This window comes from Buteo buteo, chromosome 7, assembly GCF_964188355.1.
Source record: "Buteo buteo chromosome 7, bButBut1.hap1.1, whole genome shotgun sequence".
Lineage (NCBI taxonomy): Eukaryota > Metazoa > Chordata > Aves > Accipitriformes > Accipitridae > Buteo > Buteo buteo.
In genome coordinates, this window is record NC_134177.1 from 17,941,352 (window position 1) to 17,956,168 (window position 14,817).

The 14,817-nt window shown below is 36.2% G+C and overlaps 1 protein-coding gene across 1 annotated transcript in view; it reads right to left on the minus strand.

Moving 5' to 3' along the window:
- Window positions 1-1,244: 1,244 nt before the first annotated feature.
- Window positions 1,245-14,817, minus strand: part of PLS1 (plastin 1) — a 50,178-nt gene continuing 36,605 nt past the window's right edge. The window contains exons 11-17 of the mRNA XM_075033251.1: window positions 14,145-14,340; window positions 8,941-9,019; window positions 7,670-7,784; window positions 6,794-6,927; window positions 5,143-5,266; window positions 2,901-3,025; window positions 1,245-2,418 (exon numbers count right to left, since the gene is read on the minus strand). Coding sequence (XP_074889352.1) covers window positions 2,283-2,418; window positions 2,901-3,025; window positions 5,143-5,266; window positions 6,794-6,927; window positions 7,670-7,784; window positions 8,941-9,019; window positions 14,145-14,340 — 909 coding nt within the window. The 3' untranslated portion in view covers window positions 1,245-2,282. The remainder of the gene's footprint in view (window positions 2,419-2,900; window positions 3,026-5,142; window positions 5,267-6,793; window positions 6,928-7,669; window positions 7,785-8,940; window positions 9,020-14,144; window positions 14,341-14,817) is intronic.

Sequence of the window (14,817 nt, forward strand, 5' to 3'; positions counted from 1 at the left end):
CCATTTCTGCGTTTTCCCTTAAATCTGTTTTTCTCCCAGCTGTTAGAGTGGCTGCGGCCTTGCTTACCCCAGCATCAGGTTGTACGGCCCCGCGAGCGCTGCAGCAGGCGGCTGCTGAGGGCACCACCTTCCGCATACTTATTAAACTGTCTTTCATTCACTTTCCTCTTCTGTGAATACTTTAAGAAATCATATGTATTTCCCTTTTCATGTTAAAATTACCTACCATCGTGTCCTTAAACTTCAAAAATACATTTACGTTATATGAATTACCAAACTCATTTTTTGTGCGTTACTCTAGTATGATACACAAGAACTCAGCACTTAGTTCCTTAAGCGTATGTTTGCAGCATGTGGAGGCACAGAACCAGAGTTCATAGCTTTACTGACTTCAGCTGAAAGTCCGACTCACTGGTTTTTTAATCTCCTTTAGAAAAATTCTGTTAACACTTGCATTCTTCAAAACAAACACTCTGAGAAGACAATTCTTTTCAGATGATGTTAGCTGTAATTTATCCTTCAACATGCAGCTCCTAACTTGTATGTCAAACTTTTATGTTGAGAAGCATGAGATGGTTGCCTCTGAAAACCCCTTTCAATGTGGTCAAAGCAAGTTTAGAGTAATTCTGGACATAAGTACTGAGCCGCATAATTGCAGCAGATTTTTTCCTAAAGGGAACAAAACACTACAGCAATAGGTGATGGAACAGGAAATACTGACCCTTAGAGAGTAAGTTGCCAAGTGCCTGGGCAGGTAAGTACAGTAGTTTAGAACTGCGTATCTCAAGAAGAGATCATTTATTCTTGCAGCATAGAGATTAGGTAAGCCTCAATTTAGCCTATCTTTTTGTCTCCAGAATCAGGGTAAAGAACTCAAATTCTGTACAACACTCGGTCATCCTTTGGAACTGGGAATAGAAACCAGGTGACTATCAAATATTAATAATTTATTCTTGCCCAGACAACACAAACCAGTAAACAAGAGACAAATGGATCTAAATCCAAGCACTTAATTCTTTCAACTACCAGTATTCCCTTATATAATAGAATCTAAATGGATGCATCTTCTGTCTGTTAATATGTTATGCAAGATACTGAAGATGTAAAGCTTAGTCCAACTGCTCACTCATCATGCCACACTTAGGACTGTTTTCAGGAGCTTAGAGAGAAAGTAGCAGCTTTGTACTTTGAAAAAAAATAATCTTTCATTTTTATTTAGTTTTCTTTCTTTCTTACTGTTTGGCTTCTGGTAACAACTTTATTAAATGTCCAGCTCCAGCATGTTTAGTGAAAATTTACAGCTGCAGAGAAAAAAGTACAAATACTTTAAAATTAGTAAGAAAATAATTATGGACTTCATCTCATCCAGACAATACACCAGTCTTTCTAGACAAAGCCTCTGTACACATGATATACACTTTAGGAAAATCAAAGCAATAATCTATAAGGAAATGCAATACATCATGTGAAAACCCAAACTGGACTAGCCAGCTCTTTATTGTTTTCTTATACAATATTTTATGAAAAATTAAAAAAAAATCAAATGTTTAGTCCAACTGCAAAAGCTAACGTGTATGAAGACCTAATAATGACATGATTATATTTCTGATTACTATTTGCTGTTTTTTTAAGACACACACCGTAAAAGTTCCTGCTCAGTAACAGAACAAAACTACTACATATATTTAAAGATTATTGCCACAAAAACCTTTCATCAACTTTATCAGTATTCATTAGTTTCCAGACATCGTCATAGGCCTTCACTTGCTCTCACTGAAGTCAATGACAAGACTCTCATTGGCTTCAACAGGAGTTAAGCTCTCAAAGAGTAAGGCAAGGATGATAACCTCTGTGCAGTTAAGAGTAATATAATAGGATTGGAATGCACCTTGAAACTTTTATGACTACATGTATATAACACCCACAAAAATCAAACAACGCTTCACAGTAAGTCCTGAAATAAGATATGTAAAATGATGCAGATTCTTACAATCCTATGGAAACTAATACAAGTGAAGCTTGATAAGTATAGTGTTGGTTTTTTTTAAAGCAGTAAATCTGTGATGTTAATTTAGTAATGAACATACTCTGAAAACAATATTACCCATAAATAATCAATGTGTTATGAAATTAAATAAAACTTTAACTAATATAAACACATTATTAAAACATGAGTATATTTGTGCATACGAATTTTCTCATTTTATGGTAAGCTTCAGAACTCTGTAAACCACGAGGCATTCATCGTGCTTAACATGGCAGAAAATTATATTACGTCTTGATTATTTTATTTTGTTCAGTCCTCTTCCCATCAAACATGCAAACACTGTCATCACCATTTTTGGCTTCACTTCAACCAGATCATCTGGGAGAGCGTATATACGAGCACCAATTTTTCGAGCAACTGAAATGGCATACCTTGGAAAACAAGAGAAAATAAATTTTGTTATTTTCCTTGCATCTACTAGTGTGCCAAGATTCACAGCAACAAGATTTTAATAGCAGGATATGCCTGTTAAGTCAGTACTTACACTTTACAAGAAAATGGACATTGTTGTGAAGAAAGCACGTATTAGCAATTGTATTGGCAGATGTTTTGCTACTGGTTATCAAAGCATGTATTTTTGTCAAAAACAGTACGGGTTATGACAGGCTATTAATAAGCCAATCGCAGTGCAGTGGTGGTAGGTCATATCAGCCGTGAATGTGAGTCCATATTTTAAATACACTAGAAAAATAGCTCTAGAATATTAGAATTTATCATATATTCCATTTGAAACAAATCAACTAATATTAGCGTAATCCCTCTCTGTTAACAAATCAGTAAATCATTCATTACACCATAAATTCATGCATTTCCTGCACTTTAGGAAAATACAAAGCATGTATTAAAAACTTACTTAGCATTATTCAGTTTGTCTTGGTAAGAAAGATCTTCTCTCTTGACCATTTCTGGACGAACTGCTTTTGGTGCAATGGCATCTATTAAATCTAGGACAGGTAAACTAGTGCTAATTGATCTGTCCTAAAAGAAAAGACTCAAAAGATTAGTGTAAGAAATTTGCTTTGATTATTCCATCTTCACAATGCAAAAAACCCTACAGCACATCTTACATACCTACTGAAAGATTGCAGTGTGTTTTGTTACTTAACTGCGTGAAGGTTTTTCCTCCCCTTTATGAGGTCTAATGTTCTTTTCCACAACCAAAATAAGGTTCACACTCAGTGAACTACTATTACACAAATGGTTTCAATTTATTTAATGAAAGAAACTCCCCCCCTTCCCTAAGGAAGGCAGGGAACTTTGAAAGAAGTCCAAGGACCAGACTTCAGGACAACAAAAAGGTATTTAAATTCCCCAACTACTTTTATTTTTCGCCTTTTCTTGCAACAGAACTATTTTCTGCAGTAGTTTATGGCTCACACTTTTTATCATTTTTCAACTCAGAGGGTATTCTGAGCTAGTGCGAGCAGTCTGTGGTTTGTATTTAATACATGGACATGTGTTTTCCTCTATTCTTAAAACGGCAAGCGCTATCGCTGCTGTTATTTCTTCCCAACTGTTAGGGCAGATGAAGAGCTGATGAGGTCAAACCAAGAGTCAGCAGACAGTGCCCGTGAGGCTGGCTCTGCTCCTGCAGGGGCTCAGCACATAAGCCGTGTGACATGCCCGCCTTTGCCACCAGGCCAGAACTATAATTTCAAATTCAGTGAAGTCCCACAGAGCCACCACATTAATTATACACTTAAAAATAGTAATATAAATCTGCTTGAAGACATTGAATGCATGGAGTATCTCCCCAAGACTGTAAGCCGAAACCCACACCTTTGCCATTTTTATTGTTTGAACTAATGGCAATTCAATAGAACTTTGCTATCATAGTCCACAATAAATACCAGTGACCTCTGCTTTCTCTGCTACACCATCTGCTTGCTGCAGTAACCCCAAAATACAGAAATAAATTAAAATTGTAAAAGACAATATATATGTGAATATTGTAAAAAATCAGTAGGAAAAAAGGTATACTGAACAATGTCACTTTACATCAGTATCTCCTTATCTTTATTTGTCTACTATCAGTGGAATTACCTTAAAAACACAACCTATGCCCCCCCCCAAATCACAGGCATACCAAAAGGAAGATGTTGGGACAGATTATCTTCGTACTTTCAACTTATTTATACCACCATTATTATGTAGAAATAAGAGAAGCAGTAATCCTTTTTAAGAAGATGAAGACCTAAGTCACCTTCTAGAGTAAAAATGAAATATTTTTTCAAAAAAAATATTTCATATTACCTTTTGCTTAATGCTTAACTAATTCAATTTCATAACACAGTGAACTCTCAAATATTTAACTTGCTAGGTTCTGATGTTTCTGTTGTGAACCACAGACATAACTGTTTCAGCATATACAATGAACCTGTATAAGAATGTTGTATTTGCATGCAAGTGCAATTATTAATCTACCGTTTCTGAAGAATGAGATTCACACAGCATGACACACCTGACATACGTATGACTTCGTGTTTAACACTTTAAAAATGTGAAAGGAAAGCTCCTTTATCAATTTGTTCATATCTGCTGAATGGGAAAAGCTCCTGTTTTGTACAGGTCTGCTACACATCAGCAGTGCCAATGAAGACAAAAGATGTAGCTGGTTACCTGGGGCTCCCTCTCCTGGCTCTGCCACGCACAAGTACATCCTTTTGACCAGCTGTTATTAAAAATGGCGATTTCCACACCAATACCCCCCTACCCCCCGAGTCTTTCCAAAATTGTTCTTCGTGTTTGTACAACCATGAGAGTGCCTATATCCAAAAATTTGGAAGATATATGACATGCCATGCCCAAACATTGGTAACTTCAGACAGAAGCCCCTTTGAAAGTTCAGCCTTTTTGTTGTTGGGTTTTTTTTGTTTTGTTTTGAATCTTACAGCAGAAATTATAATTTCTTTTTGTTTCTTATTAATAGACTTGTAAAATACTTTTGAAGATTCACAGAACGTCAGAAATATTTCCTTATACAATTATGCTAGCTGATGGGAGAGCCACTGTTAAAGCCAATTGTTAACAGATCAGGTTAAAAGTCCCAGATCTGATTGTATGTGGAAAGAAAAAAAGTAAATTAATTTGATTACCTTGAAACTTGTAATTGAAGTTTTCTTATTTGCTTTTGCAAGTGTCTCATTCACCCACTTAATAATAATTTCATCATTTACTTTTTCCCCCTCTCCAAGGTCTGATAGTACATTCAAAGTATACCTTTAATAAAGAAAATAAGAGTCTGAGTTAAAGTGAGTGGCAGAACTCGACTCTGCTACCAGTACAAAGCTACAAGCAAAAGTAAATTATTACTTCAGCACAGTGACAATGCCAAGTATTCATCCTCACAAGGTACTCTTACATTATAAACTATTTAGTACTTTAAATCACTTTTTTGGTTGTTGCAAGAATAACATCCCAAACCTCATAATTTTCAGTTACATCTTCTTCATATATTTGTTTTACTCAGCACATCACCATTAATTTTACTTTATAAGCTTAAATGGCTGCCTACCATCCAAGTCACCTTGAAAACTGAGTCACAACAGTCTGAGAAACAAAAAGCATTGAGTGTTTTGGGGTAGGTGTAAGAAAGTTCACTTGCGGAAAATATTTGCAATAAAACACTCTTTATTGAAATTAATTTAATATACTTTTTCCCTACTCAGTGCACTAGCAAGATTTTGATTTTATGACAGTTACATTACTATAGCTGTGATGGCCTAAAAATTTCTTCCCGTTTTAACTTCTACAGCATATGTCACCTCTTTCTATTCTTCTTTTTTGATCTTACAAATATTTAAATGTCCTGCTTTCAGCTGCAGCAGAGTTAATTTTCTTCCTAGTAGCTGGCACAGCACTGTATTTTGGATTTAGTGTGAGAATGTTGATAACACATTCATGTTTTAGTTGTTGCTAAGTAGTTCTCATCCTAAGTTAAGGACTTCTCAGTTTCCATGCTCTGCCAGCAAGCAGGTGTACCAGAAGCTGGGAGGGAGCATAGCCAGGACAGCTGACCCAAACCAGCCAAAGTGATATTCCATACCATATAGCGTCATGTTCAGTATATAAACTGGGGGGAGTTGGCTGGGAGGTGCCGATTGCTGCTCGGGGACTGGCTGGACATCAGTTAGCGAGTGGTAGGCAATTGCATTGTGCATCACTTGGTTTTTTGGGGGTTTATTTCCCTCTTTTGTTTTTTTATGTTCCTTTTTATTACAATAATTATTATTAAATTTTAGTTCAATTATTAAACTGCTCTTATCTCAACCCATGAGTTTTACTCCCCCCCCCAATTCTCCTCCCCATTCTAACAGGGTGGGGAGGAGTGAGGGAGCAGCTGTGTGGTGCTTAGTTGCCAGCTGGGGTTAAACCACATTAAATTACTCTCTACTTGGAGAAAGATACATGGAATCAACATGAAATAAGTTGTGCTCTTTTTACTTGCTGCAGGATTTATAATTTTAATCACAGTTTTTAGTATATAAGGTTTTAATTGTCTCTAAATGGATGTGTACACATACACACTATTGTGGTTTCAATCACTACACGGTATGTAAAACTACAAAACTAACGTATAAAAGTTTGTCTTGGAGACGAGGGATATAGAGATGGCTCTGTAAAATACCTGTTGGGTGAACTGAACACTAGCTTTAATTTGCCTTGATATAAAGAAACACACACATATACACATGTACACAGACACATATATACACACACATCTATCATATACTGTGCTTATCTTACCTTCTCATCAGCTGCCATACCAAAGCCAAAGTCAGAGTTGGATTACCCTCATTTAGATCGTGTCCAGCAATACCAACCAGTGAGAATTTGGCTTTTGTCTTCCCGAGTTCTACTGCATAATTGCAATTCTCAATCTAAACATAAAATTTGTGTGCAAATAATGAAAACACCTTAATATTTCTATAATACAGATCTATAAACTATGTGTATTTTGAATTACTTTGGCCTATTGCTACCTATGGTGACATTTGGAGCTAAAGAAAGATTTCTAGCCTTTCTACACTGTGATTAAAATAACACAGTTTTTACCATAAATGCAAGTATGCAAGATTCCAACGATTATCTTTTTTCACACTGGAGAAACCCAAGTTCACTTCCACTGAAGTCAACAAAGTAATATATACTTACATGAAAACTGAATTTGGAAAAATATTGAAATGTGTTGTTCTTAAACAGACAGTAATTTTTTTTTTCCTCTACAATTCTAGCTTAATAATGATCACAAAACTAACTGAAAGTTTGGATTCTGCAAGTCTTGCACAAATTCTGGCAGCATATAAAACTGCTTTGTGGGGAAACACCTCACAGTATAAGAGCATCAGGCAACGATAGCAGTGTCAGGCCTGAAACTTTTACTTATATACCCTAATTAGACACTAAATTAAATATTGCCAAAATGTGTCCACATTTAGAAACTAAAGTGATGTATGCTATAACTGCTATTTTTTCCTTGGGACAACACCTGGAAGATATTTTTTTCCCTTTTTGTTTTGCGAGGACTGTCTCAGTAGCACGCAAATCTAGACAACCCAAATTACTACAAATAGCACAATGGGAGACAGTGAAACTGGACTGTATTACAGAGTATCCACCCACCTTTTTCATATTACCACCGAGTAATGGATAAGGAGGTTTGTTGATGTGGTTCCAGTCAACTGGCACACGAGCCATATCATACAATTGGAAGATTATTAAAGCATCAGAGAGGTCACTAAACCAGAGTAAAACAACGTTTGTAAGTATAAAAGCTCGTATTCACAATGAAAATGTTAAATACTTGAGACTTCTTGAAGTGTAATTAAGATGCTGAAAAACAAATAAAAATTTGTGTCGTTCTGTGGAGAAACTGGCCTATAACCTATTGCTTGAGTTCTGCAATTATTTACATTAAACTGTATGTTTAATTTCATTATTTCCACATATCTCAGTGAAGTAAGCACAGCCACTGGCTTCACCAACTTTAATTAAACAATTGCTTTCATAGGGTAGGCATAGATGAAACATCTAGCTAAAGAGTTTTCATTTATTGATCTAGTTTTTGTTTCCTCAGGACTTTCCAAATTGTTAAATACTCATGCTTTATCTGCACCTACAGATGCTAAAGAATAATCAAAACCAATATGTTTATCTAGTGAAAAAAGAGTATTAGAAAAAGTATTATTTTTCCATTATAAATTGCATTCCTGATAATCCTCTTCAGCTACTTCCTAAATGAAATTCTCCACGTTAAGCTATCTACAGATGGTATCACTTTACAGAGGTCAGAAAACAGAAACAATGAAACCTAACAGCAAGCATACATGCAAGCAGATGTTCCCAGTTGCTCCCTGCATCCCATCCTTTATTGATAGGATTTGAATTAACTGCTGGCACAATTTGAAAGTGATCAGAAGCATCTAAAAAGCATGCTAAAGCACCCTTTGTTTTGAGGGAATATCACACTGCATAGATTCCTACAGTCTACTCAGCAGACATCTATCCTCTCTTACAGTTTAGAATTACATTACTGTTTTAATAGGTTTGCAGTCATTTCATCTGTCACGAGACAAAATAAAAATCTTACGTTATAAAACCTAATTATCTCACCTTCTTAGAAAATGTAAATCAAAGTACAAGTGAGTGACAGGAACACATGAAAACTTTTTAGGTTTTCTACTATTTCTAGATCATGAGTAGAACATCTGAGTCAGATACTGCTTAATGCTGTTCTACAGACCAGTTTTGAAGTTCCTATCACATTGTGTGGAAACCTGGAAATCACTATTCCAGCAGAAATACAACTTCCCTTTCTTCTTCCCTTCTTCCCCTGTCATCCAAGGGAAATGAAAGTATTGTTTAAGGAAAAAAAAAAAAAAAAAAAGCCTTACCTGTATAAGTGATTAACATATGGGTTTACACCCAGTGAATTCATCCAGTTTCTGAAAGTCCTTTCTTCATTACTTTCTCCTACAGTGACAAATATAATTCTATATAAATTATTGGAGAAAACACGTTAATAAGCAATGTTGAAATGACTCTCATGCCCCTCCCCCCAATAAGTTCATCTTTTCCCTAACAGTAGTCTCTACTGGCTAATAAGCCAAGGCAATCCTATCAAATTCAGAGACCCTCAGTTCTGGGCACAAGGCCAGAGGCACTACAGGGAGTACTATTAGACTATATTTTTCTGTGTAAATACAGTTTGATAAAATATAGAAATAGACAGTTTGTTGGTCATATTTTAGATAATTAATGTATCATGGAGAAAATAGTGATGATTAATAATAATTTCCTAAAACCAAAATCAGTGGACATTGCATTCAATAGTATCTTTGAATCTGTTTGAAATGGCATATTTTTATTAAAAGTTAGTACTAACACACTTACTGCAATTGCATCAAACTCCAGAAATTACAGCTCCACTTCTCTCCACACAGAAGTTCCCAGTATTCATTTGTGAAGGTTGTCCCCAAAGCAACAGATTTCACCTTTTTAGTTTTTAACACTGGAGACTTAGCAAGGCAGTATTGTATTGGTTAAATTTCTGAAGGTATTTATACTGCCAAGGGGGCTAGTTATTCTTGCAGTTTTAACTAGCATGCTGCTTATGAGAAATGCAGAAAATTCAGCAGGGGAAAAAAACTAACCCCTCCGTTCACTGTCCTGACTTAGATTGCTTTTATCTATTGTAATCACGAGTTCCTAGACTAAGGCTCTTTCTCTATAAAGTTACAGTTTGCAGCAATAACATTAATTTTCTACATACAACATTACCTAAATTTTAACAATGCATCTGTGGCCAATTGCATGTGAATCAGTGCTGCATAAGCTGTTTTCTCTTACATCAAAGAAGAGCATTTAAGAACATATTTAGCCTGAACATGTGAGCTTGGAATAACCTCACTGCTTTGTTCCCCTGGGTTGATAATCCACAGTTAAGAAAACAGAAAAGACATTAAGGAGAGAGAAAACCTCCCCAGACAACAAAAGAACAGATTTCCCAGGACTGAAACACATAAAAATCTCAGATTTTTCTTTGCTTTTTTCATTTGTTCCTTAGAGCCTAATGGTACTGAGTTTGTCTAATGAAGTTTATGTAGCATGAAAACTGTCTCATTTAGTACTGCAGTTCTATGTTGACTACAGAACAATTAATGTTTTTGCAAAATGAAGCTACTGTATAAACATGTATTTCTCACTAGAATAGAAAGAAGACCTCTTAAATATTATTTTTCCATGAAATAGACCTATGTCATAACATCGATTTTTAGACAGAGGTTACAATTTTAATCTAGGTCTCTTCCCTTCTTATACAAAAAGCTCTGGACTTCAGTATATTTATAAAAAAATTAAATTCAGAAATTTCAGCTGTAACTGACATTTTCCAACAGAATAAATTTCATTTTAAAAGTTTCAGCCAGCTTACCAGTTACTTTTCTTTCCAATTATTATGAAATAGATTACACTCATCCTATTGATATATTGTTTTTCTAAATTGAGGTCTTTCATATATAATTCAAACTAGTATTTGTTTGAAAGATTTACTTGTAAAAATTACCAAACAGTCACTGATGAATATATGCTGAAACAAAGAAAAATACTATTCTGCAAGGTCTTCAGGCAGTCAGCTTTGTTTCACCTATTTCCTCCCATAACAGAATTCAAAAGACAACAAAGAATCACATTTTATGACAGTTATTAAAAATATCAGTGGTTTTCCATAAAAAAGATACAATCAAAATACAAGCATGATATATAATTTAGAGTTTATAAACTTAAGATGTTACAGTATTTTGAAGCAAGTCCCTTTTGATTTTTTTCTTTTCTGAAGCTGTTAGGCTTACTGAGCTTTGAGTTGGTTTGCAATGCCTATAATACTGACGGCAAAGTGCTTTTAGGAACACTTGTCCATTGCAAACACAGTAACAAGATTATTTAATGAACTCTTACTAAACGAAGTGTAGCTACAAAACAAGATACTCAGCAACTGCAGTCAGACCAAGAATTTTAAAATGCATGCTTAACAGTGTTGAAAGAATCCAAAGTAGCCAAGCAGGAGCAAGAACATGCAAGTGGAGCAGCACCCTTTTGGATAGCAGGAATCCAGGAACTAAACCCAGTATAATATATTTAATATGCCACTCTAAACAAATTCCTTTATCATGCAACACATAAGCGTTCGTAAGTTTTCCAGATGGCTGAGAACTGACCAATTTTTTCTCTCTACTCTTTTATTCAAAATATACCTTGTGATCCTATCAGGAGCATATCTTCTGCTGAGTGGTGCAGCAGATTGCCAAAATCATTGGAAAACTGCAGAAAGGGGGCAGAGCTACACAAAAGAGAGAGGAGCAAATTTGGTAGCATCCTTTATACTTATTGCCATCTCTTTCTTTGAGATATTATACTATGGAACTGAGTGGGGAGTAGCCATAGGGATGGGGTCAAGAATCCAAAGGGCTCCAGATACCTACGATCCTCTCTGAAAGGCAACAGAGCTCAAGATGCAATTTGCACCCCAAGTTCAGCTGGTCTGAGTGGAAGTAGTTAACCCTCTCATGGTAACAGCCTTGAAGGCTGCCAGCAGCAGAGGACATCTACACTGGAGGAAACATGGGTGGACAGAAGTCCTTCTCTTCCTCCCCCCAAGAACTCGGCTTTCTGTGTGACTTAGACTCCAAACTCTGCTGCCTTCCCCACAAGTGAGAAGGTTCCTCAGAGCAACAGCATATTCAGTTAAAGGTCATTCACTGACTGAGGTCAGGACTCCCCTCCATCCCCACACAATATCAAATGTTCATTTTGTTATGTCAGTATACTTGAGGGATATGCTCTCTGTATACAAGTGCACATCACCAGACTTCTTATCAGAGCAGGTGCCATTTTATGCACAGTGTTCATTGTCTTAAGCCAAAAAGAACAGCCACATCATACTCTTTGGGTGGAACAGTCACTGAAAAGATGGAATTTATGAATGAAAATGAAGACTTTCAGAAAGCTCTACTCACCCACACATACCCAGAACTTTACATCTTGGTTCATGGAAAGCCCCTACTGGTTAAACCCACAGAAAGAACTATATGGCATTTGACTTACTGCAAGTCCTGCCCTCATTTTATATGCATCATGTTAGACCTGTAGGGGTTTTTTGTTGGGTTTTGGGGTTTTTTTTTCCCTGTCTCGTTTACTTATGACGGCATATTAAAGCAACAGAAAAATACAAGAACAATGCAAAAATCAACCAGAAAAGGACAGAGGTGATTAAAACACTAGGAGAAAAAAAAAAAAGAAGAAAAATTGCATTATAAATACTTTTATGGAGTACAGAAAAGTACTAAATACAGTACCTACATTAGGAGGGGTCAAATCTGCATTTCATGAAGCAAAATAGGAAAGCATTATAAATTATGAGTGAGATTTCAACAGACAATCTATGATGAAACTATAAAGAAATGAATGTCTTATATTTTGTATCACTACCTTGAGAAAACATCAGTAAAAGCACAGGATTTTATAGAAAAAATAAAACAAATTAACAGAAAAATCCATTAACAACATCGTCTTTTGGCTGAAATTACTATTTTGATGGTTTAGATCTACATGTCACCACAGGAGTTATTATTTGGGGGCAAAGGAGAGTTGTCTACTTGCCTTTGAACAGATAACATTGGCATGATTCTCCATCTCTAAAATATATACTATAAACAGTAAGTTAAATTTGGCCAGTATTTATCATTACAAAATTGTAATCTAGCATTCAGGTGATTGTAGCTTTACAAACTGTTGTAGCTGAGACTTTGATCTCATCTAAATATTTTACAAAAGTTCAGAAAGTAATTCAGCTGGTTTTTGCCACGCCAATGAAAACTCTTCTAAATTAGACCAAGTTTTCAGTATTTCAAGTCACACTTGCAACTTTATGTTCCAAACAGAGAAGCTGAACTGAACATATTCCACCTCCACACAGCTCCTGTATACATTTCCAAGAGCATACGTTTCTAACAAAATTGCAGCAGAGGAAGAGTAGGCCTTTCCTTCAATCATTTGTCCTGGACAGCAGGGACTGAAGTGACTAGGGATATCACAGCTAAAAAGGGAAGACTACCTCCTGTGCTCTGATACCTCTACCACAGCTGGCACCCAGCTGAAACTAGAAGAGCAGGAAGCCTCAAACAGGAGTGGTCTGAGGGATAAAAGATTTGTGACATAGGGACGCAGCAGAGCAGACAAATTATGAAAAAAAGAGGAGCAAAGGAAGATGGACTCACCTAGATGGAAAGGAAATCTGATAGGAACAGTAAGAGGAAGGCAGGAGTAGGCAGTGCAGAGGAATGTGTGAACATTGCTGATGATTCTCCCCAGCGCGGCACCCCTGATTCTCACCATTCCTTTGAGATCAGTGAACAACTGTGAAATACACTGGCAGGAGCCATTTCATTATCCTAGATTAGCTGGTCCACAGAAAGGGTAACAGCCAAAGATTGCTACCAATTATCCCTTTATCTCTAGCATTAGGGATCTGAACTGTACAGTTAAAGTCCAAACCTGCAGATACACTAGGATCTATACAGGTTGCTGATGTAATAGATTAATATAGGTTGCTGATACAGAAGCCTTTTTGTTTGTTCGTTTCCTGTTTTAAAAGCCAACAAACTAATACACATACATACCCATATATATAAACACAATATGTGAGAAGTACTTTAAAAGACTATTACAGTTGCATAGTATAGCACTGTAAATTAGGGAAAGCTAGAATTTGTGCATCAAATATAAATATTTATATAAATATAAACAGTAAGGAGAGAAGCACAGGAAACTGGAAAGGGAGTAAGAGGACAGTTTTAGTTCCTGCAAATGAATGATAGAATGTTATTCAGGAATATCCTTTGGTCACGCTAACACAAGTGAACAATATTCACAGTAACAGGGATTTCTACTCAGGCTTATATTGAAAGCTAGTGAGAAAGCTCTATACACTGGTGTTAACACAGGGACCACCACACAGGGATCCTATATCACAACCTAGAAGGAATACTTAAATAGAAATCACTAATATTCTTGTCTCCTGTATGCTTAGTAAGTTGAGTACCTTCTAATAAATTGAGATCATAAGATGAATTGTCAGGCTTGTGTAGGGCTGGATGTGTGTTAAAGAGATTTGCAACAAAAGCCAAATTGAGTTTAGGGTTGCCTGCAACCACATCAGCTGGAGTTACAAACTGTCTGCAGCCCAATTTATCTGCCTGTTGAAGCATGTACTCAGCCCTCCTCAAGTCATTTTTATCCTAAAAGAAAAAAAAAAAATTGTAATGAATACTAGCATGTTTCCATTCTTTACTGAATCTTCAGTTTGGCAAATCTTTAAATGACCCATGTCAGTTCCTCCCTCATTCCCCCAATGCCTGAGCTAGCTCCTAACAGCCCATAACAATTCCCTTCTTCCCATCTTCCTTCCACTTTCTCTGTCCTTCACTTCTGTGGCTGCCTGCACAACATTCCTCATGAATCACAGCAACAGCAGTAGCAGCCAGAGGTGTAGTGGTTATATTTCCATTTCCAGGCTGTTGATTCCCACACTGCATATTCTGTTGTATGTGCCAAAGATTCACCACCATTGCTTTAAACTGATATTCTCAAGCAGAGTAATTACAGATGATGCCCAAAACCCTCAGTAAGAGTCTGAATGCTTCAGAATGTGATAATCCACTACCTTGCTTTCCTTTTAGTATTTTTGCCTCTGAATCATTTTAAGTTGGTAACCT